Raw genomic sequence first — 19,686 nt, 5'->3', positions numbered from 1 at the left:
TGTCCCTCTGAATATTTTCTTTCCCCTTTTTTTAATCTCATTAATTTAAACACACCCAGCGTTTCTTTCCAAGCAGTTTCATGAACCAGTGGAGGCAGGCGGAGGAGAGAGACCCGGCGACTCTGGGAGACGTTGGGAGTCGAGGGTCTGAGTTTCCCTTTGCTGGTCTTAGTGAGGAAGGTTTTCCTGTGGGAGCGGTTGGAATAGGATTTGTTTCTTTTCTTACACTCCATGCACAAATCTTTGATTTTAAAACCTTTTCCTAGAAATGGTCGAACCTCGTATGTTCTCCAAGAATCCCACCTGCAGTCAGAGCTTCTGGAAGTGTGGTCTCAGGATCAGACTCAGGGCGCCACACGCGTCCTTGCAGGAGAACTCAAAAGAGGAATTGTTCTTAGACTAACTGGGAATTGTTGATTATGTGAAATTTCTAAAAAGGGAAGCAATGGCTTGTTTAAGGGCTCTGAGTACCCCCTAATTATGCGGAGCATCCTTCCAGCCTCTGCTTCAGATCTCAGGGAAAATTAATGGAAGAATGTCAGGGCTCAAACTGGCCCTGTGACTCCAGCCCCTCTTCCATATTTTGAGCCAGGAGACTGTACCTCCAGCTTCACTTGAGGATACAAAATGAAGAGTGAGATCCACTCACCTGCTGAATTCACTTCCCCGGGTGCCCCCAGGCATCCTGGGCCCGCAGCCTCCCTGAGCCCCAGCTCCCGAGTGCTCAATAATGCAGCAGGATTTTGCTCCACCAAAGTGTCACCTGTCTAGGTGAGTTGTGCCAGTGTCTATCTGAAGTGACAGCCATCTTTGAGTACCAACATCTTTAACTGACTTCTCTTTCATCATTCGTGTTGGAAAGGTAACATTTTCGACAGGGTTGTTTCCTCCTCCCCCGTTCTTGTTTCTGGCCCCTCCCTCCGCCCGCTCCCTCGCCCCCTCCCCACTCTCTTAGTGCACCTGATCAAAACGTTACCACTGACAAAGGTTTCCTTCTCCAAATTAAATGATTCCAACTAGCCTGGGAATTTTCATGAAGAAAGCAAGTGAAGTGCTGATGTGCAAAGTTAATGAATCTGGAAACAGAGAGAACATTATTGAGCCTGGATGATATGATGTAGCTGCGTTCCTCCTCCTCACGCTTCCTGTAAAGAATGTATGGAAGTCAGTTATGTGGCGTGATTCTAACATCTGTCCTACCCCATAATGGTAATTTGTATAAGTAATGGAAACAGGTTAAATACTTCCATTCTAATGTTGCCAGCAGGGATGAAAATGAACATTTCGATGAAATCATCTCGACAGAGCGGGGCGGGGGCCTGGACTGATTCATCTCCACTCCCGTTGGTGATGGGAGCCCTAATGAGAAGGCTTGAATGTATAGTTTATCAGATGCAAGAGGAAGAGCAAGTAAATCTCTGAGATTAGAATCCTGCAGACCTGCTCCGCACGCGGGGTGCGGTGGCCTCCGTCGCAGACCTTTGCTAATAACACGCTCTTTTCATTCTGAGGGAGGGGCAGAGGGAGAGGGATGTGGAGGGCCAGGGTCTTTTCTCCTCTCGAATGGGCTGCCTGCAAGGGTTATCTTCAGCTGGTAGACCCAGGGGTGGTCTTATGATGTCGCTTAGCACCCTGTCCAGAAAACGGGGGGGGGAGGGAGGAGAGCTTGGCATTCTTCGCTTTCCTGTAATTATAAATCATCCACTTTCAGAATGGCCTTCTCTTTGCCTAAAAAGTCTCTTTACTTCCTTAGGGGCCCGTGTGAAGAAGAGCCATTTGATTTGAACCACTGGTGCTATTTAGCATGTTTTAAAGATTGGAGCTCAATTCCTTTTCACTGTACACCCTGTACATGTTACTCCACTTCCAGGGGAAATGCCAGGTCTTCTCGCAAGAGGAATGCTCAGTCATGCCAAGTGTCCTGTAACGTCGATGTAAATTCAAGTATGTTAACGTGCGTTATTCAACATTTTCAGCATATTTTCATGCTAAAATGCTGTATTCATGCATTTCATTTTCCATTACCACTACTTTTCTCCTGCCTAGTTATTACTTAAAATCCAAGTGAGTTAAGAATGAAAACATTTAATCGGCTAGCCTGTTATATCAAATGCCAACATCTTAAGGATTCTAGGTATCTAAATTTGGGGGCATGGCAAAAGCTGAGCATCTTTTATCGAAGGAATACTTCTTTCGCTTTTAGTCAGGATATTTGTCATCAAGTAGGAGCAGGTAGGATGTGTGCCTGACACGTCATGTGAAGGGGTATTTTGAGTAGCCAGTTGGTGGCTGTTGGGTTTTGAAGATAGAGTGAGAGGTGACTTTGAGAGAGCAAATCACGTTCAGGGCAGATCCTGTCTTCCATTGTTGCTTCAGCTCTTTCGGTGAGGCACCCACACTTATCTTCATCTATCAGAAGAACAATGATGTGAGGAGGCAGAGTTCTGGAGCCTTTGCCTCCTAGGGAGTGGAGAAGAGGACCGTTCAGGAAAACATCCTCCTGCTGTGCATAACTGGGGTGCAGAGGGAGGTACAGGGTCGGGGGGGTGTACGAAGCTAATTGCTCGGAGCCAGCGTGATGAAGACTTGAGGGGATTTGGAACTTTGCTACACGGAGCCATTAAAAAACAGATACAGCTGTCATTTCTTGCCATTCCTAAAATGACTGTTGAATAGAACAAATCTGGTTTTCTTTAAAGAAACAAAGATGTTTTTAAAAATGTTGGGCTGCGATTTGAGAAATAGAATTTTTATCTAATTTGTCGAAGATAAGATGTTTGTACCTCATTGTATAATTACAATTTGAGATGAAAATATTTTTTCAGACAATATGTGTGTATTTATGTTGCAAACCATCAGGGCACACACTGTTGGTGTCAGAGTAAAGTCTAACAGGGACCGTATATGCTGCCTTATGTCCACTTGCATTAGAATGCACAGAATTCCATGTTGCTCAAGATGACAGCACATCTTTAGGGACACATTGGCATCCAGAAGGCACATTTTATGACAAAAAATATTAACAAGATTTAATTACAAAAAAAAATCAAAGTCTAACCATAAGATCCAGTTGTCTCATTTCCATTTAGAAAATGATAGAGTCTATGTAGTTTTTATTTTGTGTTCACTCACATGCACACACATGCTTGCACTCACATGCATGCATACATACATTCATGCATACATGCACTCACTCCCACGTGTGCACACACACACAAACCCACGTATGCACTCAAACACACCCAGCCACATACACACACGCACACACCCACACATTTGAACACACACCCACACGTGCGCGTGAAGGCTGGCAGTCTGTTCTCCTGCCTTGCAGGTGCTCGTGTGGGCTTGCTCAGATGGACTCCTCTCAGTCTGCATGGCTGCTAGACGTGTGCTTCCACTGAGGGCAGGATGCACTGTGTGTGCTCACAGTGTCACACCCCGCACAGTATGCTAGGCTCCAGAAGGGCGGGGGGGAGTGATGGCAAAGCTGTTTTGACACAAGAAGAAATAGCAGAAATGATGATTTCGAGTCTTTGTTTTATTTGATGGGGAGAAATGTCATTTATTTCTATAAGTAATTGTAAAAGGAGAATTTTATACTGCAGTTAGTTTCCAAGCTTACTCATTCATCAGATTTCTGTGGGGTGGGGGCGGGTGATGGCAGAGCAGAGCTGATGGCACCGAGGATGAGGGTTTTAGCAGAGAAAATGCAGCCACGTTGAGTTGACTTTATTTCTGTGATTCAGTGGCCTCTCTCATAAGAATCTTTTCGGCTAAAAAATTGTATTCATTCATCTTGTGAAGTATATTGTTCTCATGGTTTCATCACTAGAAATAAAAATTTCTAGAAATACTATAATATATTCCAGTACATTTGTATCTATATGAACTAAAGATTTTTAGAAAATTGTAGCTTATAATGAAAACAAAAGATCATGACAAATAATTGCTCTATCGAAACTTGTGAGTTTTTATGGATCTCTCTCCCATTCCCTCTGTCTGCCTAGGTAAAATTTTTAGAAAAGCATCTGGGAAAGCAATTATGGGAATTCACTGATAATAGTAAAAATAAACCTAATTATTATGATAAGGGAATGCTATTTTCTGTCATGACAGTGTGATGGAACTTTGATTCGGGTTCCGTTGTTGTTATTAAGGGGATTTCAGAAAGGCGGGTGTTGTGAGACCCTGTAGTAAGTTTCCAAGCAAGGATAGAAATAATTCTCTGGGACGTTTTAGCTCGTGCTGGATCACACTGGTGTATAATCTATATCTGACTGTAGCATATTTAAAGATAAATATTCTTCTCACTTTGTGTTAACAGTTGGTCTCTCGTCCAGGCTTGCAGGTCTGTGTGTGTCCCCATGCTTGCTTACATACAAACGCCCGTGGCCCAAAGAGCTAGCGTTCCCATTTGTCTTCCTGAATCCTGTGCATTTATGAGAACAAGGTACTGGGTTTGAAAATGGTGACACATTCCTGAGACGTAAACCCTGAGTGGGGTTCCGAGACTATAAAAATCCCTTTCTCGTCTCACCTCTCACTTTCCTGTTCTAAGACCCGTGGTGAAGGCCTGCAGGAGCTCACTTTTTGACGGTAGACTTGGTGTTGAGGAATTGCAGTGTACATCAGGTGCCGTGGAGAAAGTTGCTGCACTGGAAGACGTTCTCTCTTGGTTCTTTGTGGTGGCTCACGGGTATGGAGCAGAGTCAGAGAATGAAGACGTACTTATTCTGAGTTATGTTTCTTTATATTTGTTTCCACCATTTGAAGAGATATTTCATGCACAAGTATCCTCTCTGGATGTCTAAATGTCATCCATTAGGGTGAATCTTACCCTTTTTCATAAACAGTCTTTTCTGGTTTCAGGTGGTAGATAATACTGAGTTGGAACCTGGTGTTTGGGGCCTAATTTGCTAATATTGGGTTTGTAAACCAGACCCCTCAGACATCCTAGCGTGGTATTTATCCCTCCAATGTAGGGGTAATAGCTGAAAACATGCGATTTCCCCCGAGCTTGGCATTGGGCATGCGTGTCTTTGGGGTGGCTAGCTTTTTAATTTGTGGAACCAGAGAACACTGTCATATAGATTAAACACAGCCCAGGGGTAGTGAAATAGCTACAAGTTGTCCTAGGTTCCTTCAAGAGTTATTTCCTTTCTGCTCTTCACCCTTCATTTTAACTTCTCTTTTAATTTTCCAAGATTCTTAGTACGTTTCTCCTCTTCTTTTACTTCCTGACATCACTGAAAATCAAAGAAAGTTTTCAGTATTTTTAACCTAAGCTCTAATCTGTGCCATCCCACTTGTTCAGTTACAGTGTCTTAATATGCAGGTAACTCTAGACGTGAGGTTAATACCCAATATCCTCGTTGGACGGGGGGGAGGGGCCTCGAAACGAGCCCCCTTATTTATCACTTAACTTGAAATTGAATTCCTGGGAAGTGAGGAAAAGAAGAAGTTATATTTATTTTAAGGAAGTTACCTGTGGATTCCTAATTAAAGTTAGAATTGGGTAAAAACCATAGGCCATTTTATTTAGAGGCTCTGCAGTTCTTAAAAATGGCTTCAGTTGGGTTTTAAGAAATAATTGTGTTATAAATCAGATGGTTTAGCAAACCAGTACATTAGCGATCGGTGCCAGGCAAGTAAAATTTACCAAAATGATAGAAAAATTTTTGCTCCTCTCACGTCTGAGCAGAAGTGACCTTTCACCTTTGCTTGGCAGAGTGTCAGCCTTCCTGCAAAACATCAGACCCTATGTTCGTAAATTAACATAAATCCTGCTTGTATTTTCATGTGGGAGGAAGTGAGCTCTGTACCTGTATCTGCTTCCTTTGCATTTTTTATCTCCCAGTATATTCTATCTTTCATCAAAACCACTGGCTCTCTGTAGCAGAGGTGAAGTTACCTTTACAAGGGATCAATTATAAATTTGGAAGAAAGTATGTTTTTCAAGATTCTACAACGAATGGAAGCTGCACGTCTCACTTAGGTGTGTGTGAGCCCCTCTGTGCATTGGTCCCGTGGAGTAAATGTATTTTGATATAACGGCCATCTGTTCCTGGATATCACATTTGCCGGCTTAACCCTAGTTTGATGTAGATAAACACGTAATCTGGGACGATGGTATAGTTTCACCAGGTGGCAATACAATAGCTAAGTTTGGTATTTACTGTAAGCCAGTCGCCAGGCAGGGATCAGAGACCTGTGTTGTATATTGGTCACTTTTAAATACCCATTTTCCTCATTCACAGCCAACTCTCAGTTATGCATGCTGATGAGGGAAAGAGAGCTTGAATAAACAAAGTTCCCCAGCCTGCTCCTCGTCACTTATTAACACCGCCTCTGCCATTGGGCCCTGGGAAGAGCTGCCAGCCAGGAACACAGCTTCGCTCCATGTGCATTCCCACCTCTCCCTTCCTTCCTCTGTTCCCTGGCAGAAGTTCTAGTGATCAGGGAAGCTGTGGAGGGGCGGATGGAGGGGCCTGGATAATGCAGAAGTTAAAGAACTAGTTCCTGAATGATCCATTGGTCCGAGTGTCACGTGCACCATCAGTACAGTGATGGAGGCGGTAACAGGACAGTGCTCGCCAGGAGGAGCCTTGATTACTTGGTTCCTGTCTTCCCATTTACACTTGCGAGGCTTGAGGCTAATGAGGGGTGCCTTCTGACAGCTGTGGGAGGATGGCCCAGTGGGGCGCATCTTCTGGTTCATATTGAGAGTCTGTAGGGAGGGCGTGCATGATGGGGAGGAGGGGTGCGGCCGCAACAGAGCTGGGCGGGATAATGATGAAATGCTGCCATTTCCATGAATACTTCCTACAATTCCAAGGTATCAGTCACTGCCATGATTGCACTGTTGGGGAAACCGAGGCCCCAAGTGAGAGTATGGGGATCACACTGTCCACAGGTGACTGGGCTGGGCTCCCTCTCGGGTCGCCCATCAGTCTCTTTGGTTCCTCTGTCCTCATGTCATGATAATGATGGGGGTCTGTCCTTCTATAGGGAACCACAACAATGGCCTCGTTAGCCTCAGTCCTGTAGAGCCAAGCAGATGGAATGTCAGCTTCAACCACCTACCCCAGCCTCCGGTTTCAGGCTCCTGAGGGCACCCCTTTCTTCTGATCACCCCTGCACACACCCAGGGTCATTCTGTGCACTTGTGGTGGGTGACAGATGTGGCCCTGGGGCATGTGTCTCAAAAAGTCATTTAGCCAATTCCTCCCTGATCAGATGTGGCAGAACCAAAGAACTCCTTCCCTGCCCAGTACTGATGCCAAGTGTCCAGTTGGTCTTCTTGTCTGCAGGCCCAAGGGTCCAGTCTAAGAATTTCCATCTTCACGGCCCGTGTCCTGCAAGACCCAACCTTCTCGTCTTGTCCAGGCCCAAACTCTTAATATGAAACCCAGTAGACTTTAGAGCCTCCTGAGGGCTCTGGCCCTGAGATACACATGTCCTCAGCCTGAGCCCCATTCTGGAAGGTGGGAGCTGTTGGGAGTATCCTGGGGGGCTCGGGCACTGCTTTTAAAGGATCAAGTCTAGAAGCGAGGCACGGCAGGTTGGAGTGCAACCCTGAACCTGGGGGAAGCTCAGGAAGAGCCCCACGGTCAGGTGGGAGGAGGTTGGGAGATAAGGGGTCGGTGCCGGGTGGCTGGTCTCTAGATCGCGATGCTCCCACAGTCCTCGTTATTATCACTTCTGGGGCCTTCAAACTAAGCCAGCCCTTGATGGTTCTTAGAATGGAGAGCAGAAGGGTAAGGTGAGGCTGGATGGTTGCTCACAGAATTAATCTGGAACATTCCATGGGCTCCCTCTCCCTCCTGCCCGCCTCCGTCTGTGGTGCAGTCGAATCCTTTGCACCATTAGGAGCTGTGGCCATCCCAAGGTCTGTGTCCCCATGTGGCCATGAGTGCTCCAGAGTCAGGTTGGCGCTGACCAGCGCTTTGGCTGGAGGATGGCTCGTCAGAGGGGGCGGGAGAATGGGGGATGTGCTTGTAGATTCCTGGGGTCAGTGGACCTGCTCTCTTCAAAACTGATCTTCCCAGGCCTTTCACCCGAGGAGGGAGTGGGAAAGCTCCTCTGGGATTGGAAGGCATCTGGCAGTATGGGCACAGGACAGACGGCCCCCCAGCTGCCCTCGAGGTCTGCGCTTCCTGGTGCCCCTTGTAAGTTAGAGTTGAAAAGTTAACCCATTAAAAACATAGGTCCAATGAGCTAAAACAACATGGTAGAATCATAAAGTAGCCAAAGAATATCAACTTACCAGAATTAATAAACTGGAAGATCATATGATAAAAGTGTAAATCCTGGTAGGTTACAAAAGGACAGGGACCACGTTGGCTGGAGGCTGAATGATGGAGCACGATGACCATGGAGCTGGTGGAGTGAGGGCCGCAGGAGAGCCCCTGCCACGCGTCTGTGGGATGGCAGCCCCCTCAAGGGAAGGCTGGCCAGAGCATGCTGGAGGGCGAGGAGAGAGCCGGAGGAAGATGGGAGGGGCCGACGCATGGGGCACTCTCCTACCCACTGGAGTCACCCCCCCTTACTTTTAAACATTCAAAAAAATATAGAAGTAACAATTAGCGAAGCCCTTCCCACATTCCCACTGCAGGCTTGGCCCTGCCCTTCCCAGCTCCCAAACTCCTAGGGTCTGGCTCTCGGGCGCCAGGCCCTCCCTGAAGGTTTGCTTCCAAAAAACCACTGTTAACATTCTGTCTTACTCCAGAAACGGTGTGAAATGGCTAATCCATGTTTGTTGAACTGAAAACATTGAAGAAGATTTTGAAAATAGAGATATTTATCAAGAGCCACTTCACTCAACGCATGACCCATGCATTCATTATCTAGAAAAAGCCACTATTAACATTCTTTTGAAAGAACTTTTCCATTGTGCTCTGAGTACAGTTTCGTCTTCTGCTTTCTTTCATTTAATGACTTTGCGCATGTCGTTAAAGCATCCTTTTTAATGTTTGAATAATTTCGCATCATACGAATAAACCGCAAATCACTTACCCCTCATTGTTGCAGATTTAGACTGCGGCAAGTTTTATGTGGAATAATACTGTGAAAGGCGTCTTTGTGCGTAGAGCTTTTTCTGTATTTCATGTCGTCTTCTGAGGCTAGACTTCCAAAAGCAAAATGATTGGGCCAAAGGGTGTCAACAGTGACAGTTTCTCTCCTTTTAATCTCCTTCGTTGAGTTTCTCTCACTTACACACCGTGACTGGCACGCAGTGGGTGTTCTCTATACTTGGTACAGACTTACTTTGGGTCATTAATTCATTCAGCATTTCCTGGATTGAGATGCTCAGGAGACAAAGGACAGAAATTTGGTCCTGACAGTGGCAAAGTGGCAAGACCGGGACTGGGAATCAGGCGGCCCAAATTCCAGTGCTGTGTCCATCGTTTGACTTCCGTCAACTTCTCCGACACTCAGTTTTCTCCTCTGCACCATTGGCATTTCAGCGATGCTGCCTTGAAGGGTGGTGAGGGTTGAAATGAGGAGATGAAGAGAAGTGCCCAGCCCCGTGGTGGACAGGTGGGCCTCAGCGGAGAGAGGTGAGTGAGAGCCCACAGTTTAGCTAACAGGACAGACAGGTGGAGATCTCTCAATTCTGCGTAGAATGGTGAATTCTGTGAGGGCATTAAAGGCATCATCACAGAGGTGACATCCGAACTTCCTCTTGAGGACAAGTCGGGCTCACCAGGTGGATCGGGGAGGACAAAGGGCCGCCTGTGGCCAGGTGGACAGAGCAGTCGGGGTGCCCCGAGGGCTGGATGCGTAGCAGGGAGGGAGAGTCCGTGTGAGGACTGGCACCTCCCATGCAGAACGTGGAACTTAAAGATTGTAACTCAAGATTTGCTTCAAGCAGAACCTCCGGGCCAGCCCGAAGGAAGAGCACTGCAGGACAAGGAGAGGGAGGCGGCCCAGCTCCAACGTCTAGTGTAAGCCTTTGGGCCTGAGTTACTGAGACCTGGGCCATGGTGGGTAGAGGACTTGAGGATGGGGAGGCATTGAGGACACCGCCATTTTCCCTGCCTGGACGGCTTGTTTGGGGATAATTCAGGAACGACTGAGGACATTCCTAACTCAGGAGGAGGAAGTGTGCTGCTGTTGGGGAAGGAGGGAGTGCTGGAGGGGGCAGAGGAACTCATTTTGTTTGCAATTGGGAGTGTCTGTGGAACACCCCGTCATGATAGAGTCGTGTCATAATAACTGGAGCTCTGTCGACGTGCCAGACACGGGGCAGGCTCTGGACACGGAAGGCAACACCAGGCCCTGCCCTCACGGGGCCTCTCCTGATGGGGCGGAAGAGGCGTGGCCTCTCAGCAGGTTTGCAGGGGTGGACGTGAGTTCTGTGGTCATAGCATGCACGGAGGACTCATAGGAGGAGTTAAGATTGGCCAGAAAGAGGCTGAAGTGGGAACAGAAAGAGCGACATGAAGGAGTGGCCAGAGGAAGCCAGTGCTCCACCCCCGTAGACGATGGGGTCAACACGCGCCGTTCCCAGGAGTGTGACTGGGGTGGGAGGAACTCAAAGCTGCATCCCATCCCCACAGGGACGTTTAGAAGGTGGGCATGCTCAACCCAGCACAGAGAAAGCTGGCAGGATCCCAGCCTTTACCTTACTCCACACTGGGGCTCCCCTCCTTTCCCAAGTTGTCTCCTTGAGCCCCCTCAATCTCTGCCTGCTCCCCCTGCATCGTTCCTTGCTTGGAGATGAGCTGCAGGAGGGCAGGCACACTAGGGGTCCCTCCCTTCCACACCCCCAGCTCCAGAGAAACAGTGGACATGGGTTTCCAAGTGAGAGGATGGCTCTCTGAAACCAGTGTCCTCTTAGGAAGTCTTTGTCGTGGAAGAGGCTGGGGTTTGCTCCGGGTGGTTCTGTCCGACACCAGTAGTATTTGTTGCACTGGGGCTTTGGAGTGTCAACGAGATGCATTTTAGCTTAACCTGGGGACTTCCTGAGTGTAGACTGGACTGTGTCAGAAGGAGGATGTGCCCAGGATGGAGCATGATCTGACGACACTCCACTCTAGTGGGACGTGGACGGTGCAGGCAGATACCAACTAAATCACGTCTGTGCCATTTCAGGCCCTGAGATGCTGCCTCTGAGGGGGGGACTGGTGGGTGCTAAACACACCCTAGAGGCATGACAAGAAGTTTCCCACTTCTGTGTTTCCAGAGCTGAGATGAAAGGGGTTTATTTATTTAGCACACACTGCCAGGTGCCTCCTGTGAGGTAGACTGTGGGAGGCCTTGCTTTGGTCCAGGGAGGAAGACGGACCAGCTAACAGGCAGCTGCAACATGGGGCAGTTGCACGCAGGTAGTGGACCCATGGTAACGGGCCTCCCTAGCTGAGCCACACTGGTCCAGATAAAACAGTTCCTTTAAGTTAGTTTGAATTAATTGCTAGGGCATGAATCTTCCTTTCATAAAAATGGATCGACTAAGTCTATTAGGCAGCTTCCTCCAGTTGAGCCGAGTACATGGAACTGCCTCAGGGCGCACTGTGGAGCATGCCTTGGGACAGCTCTCTGTCAGTCCAAGACTCCATGGGACCTGTTGCCTCCATCTTCAAATGAGCCCTGCCCTGCCTAGGATGCCCTGTGGGCTTAAATGTCACCATCAGAATCCACAGAGGTAGACCTTGTTTAGGTGGGCCCAGGCCAGGCAGGCTTAGAGGTGACGAGGGTGACAGGTGCTTCTGAAGGGGGCCCTTGGGCTGAGGATCTAAGCTGTGAGCCCTCGGAACGCTGGACCCTCCTAAATAAACCTTTAATAATTATGGAAAAAATGAAAACGTGATTACTTGGCCATCATTTTTTAATTTTATGAGCTTTACATTTTACAGGAGGGCCATAGGGTTATGCAGAGCATTATTCAGACACCGACACCTGTAGTTAAACCTGAGGGCTCACACTATTGATTAGTTTTCATGCAAGCAGCACAGTATCAACAGAACTGTAATTCTGGCTTTGTCACTGGACTGCTGTTCTGCATTCAGCTGTGGAACAGACGTGAACACGCGTGCTCAGATTGCTTGATGCCATCAGCCCAAGGTGGGAATGGGCCTGTATGCAGAAAAGCACAGTGTGTGTGGGAATTCTGAAGGGTCCAGTTGAAGGAGCCTCTCCAAACAATTGATTCTGTTGTCATTCACCGTGTGTGCAAGTGTGAGTGTGCACGTGTGTTCATGGTGCCTGTGTGTGCAAACGCTCAGGAGTGCTTGCCTCCATCCCAGTCTGAACACCTCTGTGTGCAGGTGCTGATCCCCTCCTGTCGCTTCCTCCTGGCCTCGGCGTCCGCCTTTTGGCAGCAAGATGTTCTCTGTCTCTCCCATCAACCATTCCTGAAAACGTGTGTGCTCTTTGCCACATTCCCTTAGGAGCTAGCTCTGATAATGTGATAATGAGTGATCATATTTAATGAGACACCCCTCTCAGGTCGTATCAGTGCATTTTAATAGTGGCTTTCTGGAAAATATCTTAACCCCACATTTCCCAAGTAGTTGATGGAACACTAGTTCAGCTAATCGTTCCCTCAAAAAAATAATAAAAAATAAATAAAAGTACATTGGTCAAATAAGTTAAGAGGTGGTGCCTGCAATTTTCTCCCCTTGGGAGTTAACAAGGCAGGTCACATATTAGAGGATCTCAAATGTCTTGCAGGAAAACAATCAGGTGCCCTGTAATGATCTATGTGCCCTCCCACCCTCACTCCTGTGACAACTGTCAATATCCTGTAGCTTCCTCTGGGAGATGCTGCCTTCACCCCAAGACTTTACTCCTCTGTGCAGTTGTAGCCTGAAGTAGGCCATCGTAGCATATACTATTGGCCTTGATAAGTTTAAAAAACATTTTTATTATGGTAAAATATTCATAACTTAAAATTACCCCTTTAACCATTTTTAAGCGGACAGTTCAGGAGCATTAAGGACATTCATATTGTCGTGCAACCATCAACATTATCCATCTCCAGAGCTTTTTCATCTTCTCAAACTGAAAGTGTGCCACCATTAAACACTAACTCTCCTTTCCCCCTCCGTCATCCCCTGGGAACCACCATTCTGCTCTCTGTCTCTATGAATCTGACTGCTTACAGGTAGCTCATAGAAGTAGAATCATACAACATGTGTCCTTTTATGTCTGGCTTCTTTCACTCAGCATAGTGCCCTCCAGGGTCATCCATGTTGTAGCATGTGTCAGAATTTCCTTCCTTTGTAAGGCTGAATAATCTCCCATTGTATATACACATGTTTTGTTCACCCCCTCATCCGTCAATGGACGTTTGCATGTTTCCACCTTTTGGCCCTTATGAGTAATGCTGCCTTGTACAACTGGAGCCCTTTGACACTTGTCTGGTATCCCCATGCAGGTGACTTCTGCTCCATCCAGGCCAGGCAGGGGGCTGGTGGTTCTCGGTTTTGTTCTTTTTTTAGTGAAGACCAGATTATTTTTATTGCTTGCCTTTGAGGAATGTTTTTATTTATGGAAACCATATTACTGACTGTGGGATCTCTTGCCCTAAGAGTGGACAACCAGCTTCCACGTGATGGGAAGGCATGCGGGACTCACACGTCACTAAGGAAAGGAAGGGCCTGCAGAGGAGCTGGCTGGGCTCCCTTCCGCTCCTGCTGTGGGACCAAACGGGCATCTGTAAGAAGGGGGCGGATGCTGGCCCTTCTGCTGAGGCTCCTTCGTTGACTAGTACGCACTTAGGTGGGGTGCGGTGTCCTGGCTGACACCTGATTTCTGCCGTCGAGTTGCAGAGCGGAAACTTGTATAAAGCGAAGGTAGCCTCGTAACCTGGGAGCTTGGCTGAGAAACATCTTTTTAAAGATCATCTAACTGCTGGGGAGGCCGCGTCCTTGAAGGTGATTTATTTCTCCTCACTGTGTTTCATTTTTCTCTTCTAGCTTATGTTCCTGAGGAAGAACTGAAGGCAGCAGAAATAGATGAAGAAAATGTGGAGGAGGATGGGCTGTCCCTGGGCATTCAGGAGGGCGACTATGTGTGCAATGAAGAGACAGAGATCAAAGAGGCCCAGAGCTACCAGAACTCCCCCGTCAGCACTGCGACGAACCAGGACGCCGGCTATGGGTCGCCTTTCAGCGAAAACAGCGACCAGCTAGCCCATTTCAAAAGCTCTTCCTCCAGAGAAGAGAAAGAGGATCTGCAGGGTCCAGACAGCATCTCCTACCCCCAGGACAGCTTGGCACAAATCAAGGCTGTGTATGCAAACTTATTCTCGGAGTCCTGCTGGTCCAGCTTAGCTCTGGATTTAAAGAAGTCCAGTTCCACCACCAGCAACAACGATGTCGGCCAGAAGGAGGGCTCCACTCCTGCCCCTACGCCCCCCACCAGTACCACGGGGACCACGGGGACCACCGTGAGCACACCCAGCTCCAGCTCTGGCTCCAGCTCGGGCTCCAGCACCAGCACCAGCACCAGCAGCAGTGGCGGCTCGGGCTATGACTGGCATCAGGCGGCCCTGGCCAAGACGCTGCAGCAGACGTCCTCCTACGGGCTGCTCCCCGAGCCCAGCCTTTTCAGCACCGTGCAGCTGTACCGGCAGAACAACAAACTCTACGGCTCTGTGTTCACCGGCGCCAGCAAGTTCCGGTGCAAAGACTGCAGCGCTGCCTACGACACGCTGGTGGAGCTGACGGTGCACATGAACGAGACGGGGCACTACCGTGATGACAACAGGGACAAGGATTCTGAGAAGACCAAGCGGTGGTCCAAGCCCAGGAAGCGCTCCCTGATGGAGATGGAAGGGAAGGAGGACGCCCAGAAAGTGCTCAAGTGCATGTACTGCGGCCACTCTTTTGAGTCCTTGCAAGACCTGAGCGTCCACATGATCAAGACAAAGCATTACCAGAAAGTGCCTCTGAAGGAGCCAGTACCAGCCATCACCAAACTGGTCCCTTCTACCAAAAAGCGAGCGCTCCAGGACCTGGTATCCCCTTGTTCTCCCGAGCCAGCAGGAATTGCTGCGGACGCTGCACTCAGTGAGTCCGCCAAGGATCAGAAGACTGCCAACCCCTACGTGACGCCCAACAACCGCTATGGCTACCAGAACGGTGCCAGCTACACCTGGCAGTTCGAGGCCCGCAAAGCGCAGATCCTCAAGTGCATGGAGTGCGGCAGCTCCCACGACACCTTGCAGCAGCTCACCGCCCACATGATGGTCACCGGCCACTTCTTGAAAGTGACCACCTCTGCCTCCAAGAAAGGGAAGCAGCTGGTGCTGGACCCTGTAGTGGAAGAGAAGATCCAGTCCATACCTTTGCCCCCGACCACGCACACCCGGCTCCCCGCCTCCCACATCAAAAAGCAGCCTGACTCTCCTGCGGGCTCCACGACCTCGGAAGAGAAGAAGGAGCCAGAGAAGGAGAAGGCACCGGCCGCCAGTGACGCGGAGAAGAAGATCAAGGAGGAGAGCGAGGACGGCTCCGAGAAGTTTGAGCCCACCACCCTCTATCAGTACCTCCGTGAGGAGGACCTGGACGACAGCCCCAAGGGCGGGGTGGACATTCTGAAGTCCCTAGAAAACACGGTCTCCACCGCCATCAGCAAAGCCCAGAACGGCGCGCCCTCGTGGGGCGGCTACCCCAGCATCCACGCGGCCTACCAGCTGCCTGGCACCGTGAAGCCGCTGCCGGCAGTGCAGAGCGTGCAGATACAGCCGTCCTACGCCAGCAGCGTGAAGTCTCTGTCCTCAGAGCACAGTGCCCTCCTGCACTCCCCGGGGAGCCTCACGCCACCGCCCCACAAGAGCAACGTGTCGGCCATGGAGGAGCTGGTGGAGAAGGTCACTGGCAAGGTCAGTGTGAAGAAGGAGGAGAGGCCTGCAGAGAAGGAGAGGGGCTCCCCGGCCAAGGCCGTGTCCCCCGTGGCCAAAGAGAATAAAGATTTCCCTAGAACGGAGGAAGTCAGCGGCAAACCGCAGCAGAGGAAGGGCCCCGACGCGGAGGTGGGCAAGGCCAAGAGAGAGGGCGCGGTGGACGCCCACACCCCAAATGGCACCGAGCCTCTCAAAGCCAAAGTCACCAATGGCTGCAGTACCCTGGGGATCATCACGGACCACTCCCCGGAGCCCTCCTTCATCAGCCCGCTGAGCGCGCTGCAGTCCATCATGAACACCCACCTTGGCAAGGTGTCCAAGCCCGTGAGCCCCTCGCTCGACCCACTGGCCATGCTGTACAAAATCAGCAACAGCATGCTAGACAATCCCGTCTACCCCGCCACCCCCGGCAAGCAGGCCGATGCCATCGACCGCTACTACTACGAGAACAGCGACCAGCCCATCGACCTGACCAAGTCCAAAAGCAAGCCCCTGGTGTCCAGCGCAGCCGACTCCGTCTCGTCGCCTCTCCGGGAGAGCGCCCTGATGGACATCTCTGACATGGTGAAAAACCTCACGGGCCGGCTGACCCCCAAGTCCTCCACGCCCTCCACGGTGTCGGAGAAGTCGGACGCCGACGGCAGCAGCTTCGAGGAGGCGCTGGACGAGCTGTCGCCCGTTCACAAGAGGAAGGGACGACAGTCCAACTGGAACCCCCAGCACCTGCTCATCCTGCAGGCCCAGTTCGCCTCGAGCCTGCGGGAGACCTCGGAAGGTAAGTACATCATGTCGGACCTGGGCCCTCAGGAGCGGGTGCACATCTCCAAGTTTACCGGGCTCTCCATGACCACCATCAGCCACTGGCTGGCCAACGTGAAGTACCAGCTGAGGAGGACAGGGGGGACGAAGTTCCTCAAGAACCTGGACACAGGGCATCCTGTTTTCTTTTGCAACGATTGTGCCTCTCAGTTCAGAACTGCTTCTACGTACATAAATCATCTAGAGACACATTTAGGCTTCAGCTTGAAGGATCTCTCCAAGCTGCCACTAAATCAGATTCAAGAACAGCAGAATGTCTCGAAGGTCCTGGCTAACAAAGCTCTGGGCCCCGTGGGGGCCGCCGAGGACGACTTGGGCTCCACATTCCAATGTAAGCTCTGCAACCGGACTTTTGCGAGCAAGCACGCGGTCAAACTGCACCTTAGTAAGACCCACGGCAAATCCCCGGAGGACCACCTGATCTATGTGACAGAGTTGGAAAAACAGTAGCGTCCAGGTATGCAAGGGACCCCGGCACATTGCACTAACGTCCTTGTACTGCACTAGGCCTGGCCTGAGCCTCCGAAATCAGCCTTTCCTTTGTTGCCGAACTGCCTGTCTGGACCTTGGTTTTTCTTACACATATTTTGTAGTTATATTTATATGCTCTGTGTCCGATTGTGCATGTTATTTTTCTTTTTCCGTGAGTCAAAGTCTGACCTTTATTTTCAACATCTGTTCTTGATGTTAAGCTATCTTTTGTAGGAAATAGTGGGGCACACTACTCAGAGACATTTATTTAGCAGGAAAGAAAGACACAAATAACAATGACAAAAAGACATCCTAAAATTACAAAGTGGCCATGACAATAAAGGTCACAGAACCTAGTAGTGTTGAATTTAACCCTTTGAGGACTGTAATTGCATTTCTGTGCCTTTCACTCAAAAAAAAAAAAAAGAAAAAAAGGCTTAAAGGCATTTCATTCAGATCAAAAGCTGTGTCAGACACAAAACTTATTTAATAATTAAAAAATGAGCTTTTATATGCAGAACTGGTTTGTGAAGGAAACATGCATGCAGCTGTTGGAAGATAGAAAGTTGTCTAGGACTCGTGGGGTTAGAAAGCCACAACTTTACACGTTTAAAACAAAAAGCAAAACAAAAAGAACTAACAACAGCAAACACCCCATTTGCCACTATGCCCAAACCCTCTGGATGCTGAAAAATGCCATTTTTGGCAAAAAAAAAACAGTATGCAAGCTATTATTTAAAAATGTGTAAAAATGCTATTTCCTTTTTCCTGTAAAATACTGCGGTTTATAGTTATTTACAAATGTAAGCTTTGGTACAAGCTGACCTTTCTATAGCGTGCTGCATTGGTAAATGAAAAAAATCGGGCACACGTCGGAGTCCTTTCCTTGTAAATTGCCAGCATCAGCTTAAAAACTCCTACATGTTACATATCGTACCATTTTAATCTATTCAACTTTCTTTGTACCTTCTGGCTGTATGCTTTCTCTTTTAACTTTTTATATTGTCATTTTATATTAAATTTCTGTGTATATAATGTAAAACCACAATTTTTGAATAAAATTTAGTTCCTGCAGCTTGATTTAAATAGAGAAATTTTACTGGCACCTGCATCTTTCCAGATGCATGTATATCAGACAAAAATAAATAAATGAAACGAAGCAAGCAATGCACTATTAATTATACATTTTGATGTTCTATCATTAATATTGTACAGTACATTTTGGTTCACACAATTAAATCCACTGTTTTCTCAAATGTAAAATAAAGCCACATGCAGTCCTTGATTTACGTAGATTGTCACGTCGTCATTATTTTGCCTTTGAGATGTTATTTCAGCAACAAGAGGCATTGCTGATGCGATCTACCAACGGAAATTCCATTCAGAGTCATCGTCTTATGATTTGTGTGCTGACACGCTTCACTCAAATGATAAGTATTGCATTTTTTAAAATGGTAATTAAAATTTTTAACTCCACCGGGTGCCGCGGATTTCTGAGTGTAGACGTTGAGTGATGGCTGTTTTGTACATAGAGGGACTGAGGTGCTTCCTTTGGAGAATCCTCATGGATTATTTTAAAATGTTTACAGTTATCCTTTGTGTGCACCCGGGGCCTTAGTGATGGGGGCAGGATGGTAGGCTTTGCTCCAGCAGCCAAGACCCTGCGGGCCCTGGAACCGGTTCTGCGTTGCTCCAAACAGGAGCTCCTGCTTTCTGCACTTTAAAAAGTGTGTGACTTTTAAAAAGCGGCCACTCTCTGATTCCATGCTGGGTCCAGCCTCACATCCGCAGGTGGCTCTGGAGCACTAAGGGATTGACTGAGGAGACCACCGGGACTCTTGGCCTGTGAGTGCCACGACCTGACCCCTGAGGTCCAGGCTCATGGCTTCAGTCTGTGTGGGGGACACACGACGTTCCCGGCCGGCCTCTTCTGCCCCAGAAGTCCTTAATGATGTGGGCAGGAAAATGGCTTTTTCCACCTTTCACTTACATTTTCATTAAATTATGCCCTGAGAAACGTTAGAACTTAGTGCTCTGTTCAGAAGCAGCTAAGCCGCCGTGCCAGTTCCACATTCCCTTGGTGGCCTGGGCCCTGTTCCCTCAGTGGTGGCAGGAGGAGGGCAGGGCGGGTCCGGGGTTCCCTCGGGCTCTGTTCTGTCGCGCAGAGTGCAAGGGAGTTTGGTTTCCTGTCTCGGACTGTTTCCATTGGTGAATAGCTCTGTGTGATAGGAGCTCCGGCCATTTAGACTTTGCGGTTCAATTACTGGGTCATTATGTACGTTGGGCTTGAGGGGCGACAGAGGATAACAACTTGGTGTATGGAGGGAGCATGGGGTCTTTGCATAATAGCCCTTCGACGTTATATTTATTTTACCAGAGGCCTGCAAATACATGATCCTGCGGCTTCAGCCTTCTGGTCACAGAGTCAGAAGCAGCAGGTGAAGTGGTGTGATGGGAGGTGGGAGCGTCTGGGTTCAGTCAGTCCCCTGTGTAGCTGCTAAGGATTTGAAAGCTGCTCACAACGTGAGTTCTGACCCCTG

General features: G+C 48.8%; 1 protein-coding gene across 2 annotated transcripts in view; it reads left to right on the top strand.

Moving 5' to 3' along the window:
• TSHZ1 (teashirt zinc finger homeobox 1) overlaps positions 1-18,439 on the top strand; it is a 77,528-nt gene extending 59,089 nt beyond the window's left edge. Inside the window, exons 1-2 of one of the 2 annotated variants that reach the window (XM_014844267.3) lie at positions 1,684-1,944; positions 13,926-18,439. In XM_014844267.3, coding sequence (XP_014699753.1) covers positions 1,713-1,944; positions 13,926-17,125 — 3,432 coding nt within the window. In that variant the 5' untranslated portion in view covers positions 1,684-1,712 and the 3' untranslated portion in view covers positions 17,126-18,439. Of the gene's footprint in view, positions 1-1,683; positions 1,945-13,925 lie in introns of those variants that run through there. The other variant, XM_044744040.2, reaches the window with a different exon arrangement.
• Positions 18,440-19,686: the final 1,247 nt, after the last annotated feature.

Source organism: Equus asinus, chromosome 7, assembly GCF_041296235.1.
Source record: "Equus asinus isolate D_3611 breed Donkey chromosome 7, EquAss-T2T_v2, whole genome shotgun sequence".
Taxonomy (NCBI): Eukaryota; Metazoa; Chordata; class Mammalia; order Perissodactyla; family Equidae; genus Equus; species Equus asinus.
The sequence above is the reverse complement of the archived record's forward strand: the minus strand, read 5'-3'. Positions and strand labels throughout refer to the sequence as shown.